This window comes from Eimeria tenella, genomic scaffold (genome assembly GCF_000499545.2).
Source record: "Eimeria tenella Houghton genomic scaffold, Eth_scaff2846, whole genome shotgun sequence".
Taxonomy (NCBI): domain Eukaryota; phylum Apicomplexa; class Conoidasida; order Eucoccidiorida; family Eimeriidae; genus Eimeria; species Eimeria tenella.
Genome location: NW_013542725.1, coordinates 912 through 2062, shown reverse-complemented (window position 1 = coordinate 2062; position 1151 = coordinate 912). Strand labels below are relative to the sequence as shown.

The 1151-nt window shown below is 55.0% G+C and overlaps 1 protein-coding gene across 1 annotated transcript; it reads left to right on the top strand.

The window, feature by feature from the left end:
* Positions 1 to 11: 11 nt before the first annotated feature.
* Positions 12 to 449, top strand: ETH_00033910 (uncharacterized protein; the record flags this gene model as incomplete). The annotated part of the gene is made up of 1 exon (XM_013375524.1): positions 12 to 449. A coding segment is annotated over one exon (438 nt), but the record flags the coding sequence as incomplete, so codon positions are not given.
* Between the last annotated feature and the right edge of the window lie 702 nt (positions 450 to 1151).

Genomic DNA, 1151 nt, shown 5'->3' with positions numbered 1-1151 from the left:
TGGGCCCCCAGGGGGAGGGGGGGGGGCCCCATGGGGAGGGGGGCCCTTCTGTTGCAGGGGAAGCTGGGGAGCCCCCAGTGGCCAGGGGGGCCCCCTCGCAGGGGACCCCGGGGGTCTCCGGGGGCCCCGGTTTGGGCGCTGGGCGTGCTGCTGCTGCTGCTGCTGCTGCAGATGTGGGGTTTGAGGTGTACAGACACCAGGAAGTTGCTGCTGCGCTGCTCCCAGCGCTGGTGCTGCGCGAAAAGCTGCGGGTAGTGGCTAGAGAGTTGGGGGCCCTAAAGGGGGCCCCCAAAACCCCGGAAGAGGCTTTTGAAAGTACCCAGTTTTGCGGGAAAGGGGGGCCCCCGGGGCCCCTCAGGGGGCCCCTCTTCTCCAGTGCCCAGTTGCTGCTGCCGCCACTCAAACGCGTAAGTCCCAAGGGGGCCCCTCGGGGGCACCTAACGTCCTAGGGGGGCCCTTAAGGGTCTAAGGGGGCCCCTACGGGTCTAGGGGGCCCCTTATGGGCCTATGGGGGCCCCCAGGAGTCTAAAAGGGGCCCTAAGGGCCTAGGGGGCCACATGAGGGCATAGGGGCCCTTTGAAGACTTTGGGGGGCCCCCTAGTTCCTTGGGGGCCCCTGAGGGTCTAGAGAGGCCTTAGGAGTTTATGTGGGCGCCTAAGCACTTAGGGGGCCTCTAAGGAGCTCAGGGGGGCCCCTGAGGACCTTGGGAGCCCCTAAGGCCCTTGGGGGCCCCTTTAGGGGGCCCCAAGGGCCTGTTTATAATGAGGGGCTGCATGCACTTAGGAGATTTTTTGCATTTTTTTTCAATTTTTGATTTATATTTTAAATTTCTTTCTCCAATTGAAATTATTTATACTTTTAAATTGTTAATTTGTTTGTTGGGCTTTTTTGCGAGTCAAATAAAGTTCATTTGAGTCCATTTTGATTAAAAGTTGTAATGGACTTATTAAGGCTTCAGCAGCAAATAAGTAGCAAATAAATAATAATAAATAATAAATAAACAAATAAATAATAAATAAATAAATTTAATAAATTAAAGTGAAAAAATAAAAAGTGAAAAGAAAACGTGTTGTGGGGTTCGCTGCTGCTCAGGCGCTGGAGTGTATAGACAGCAGCAGCAGCGAAGGGCTGCTGCTGTTGCTGTGCGAGCG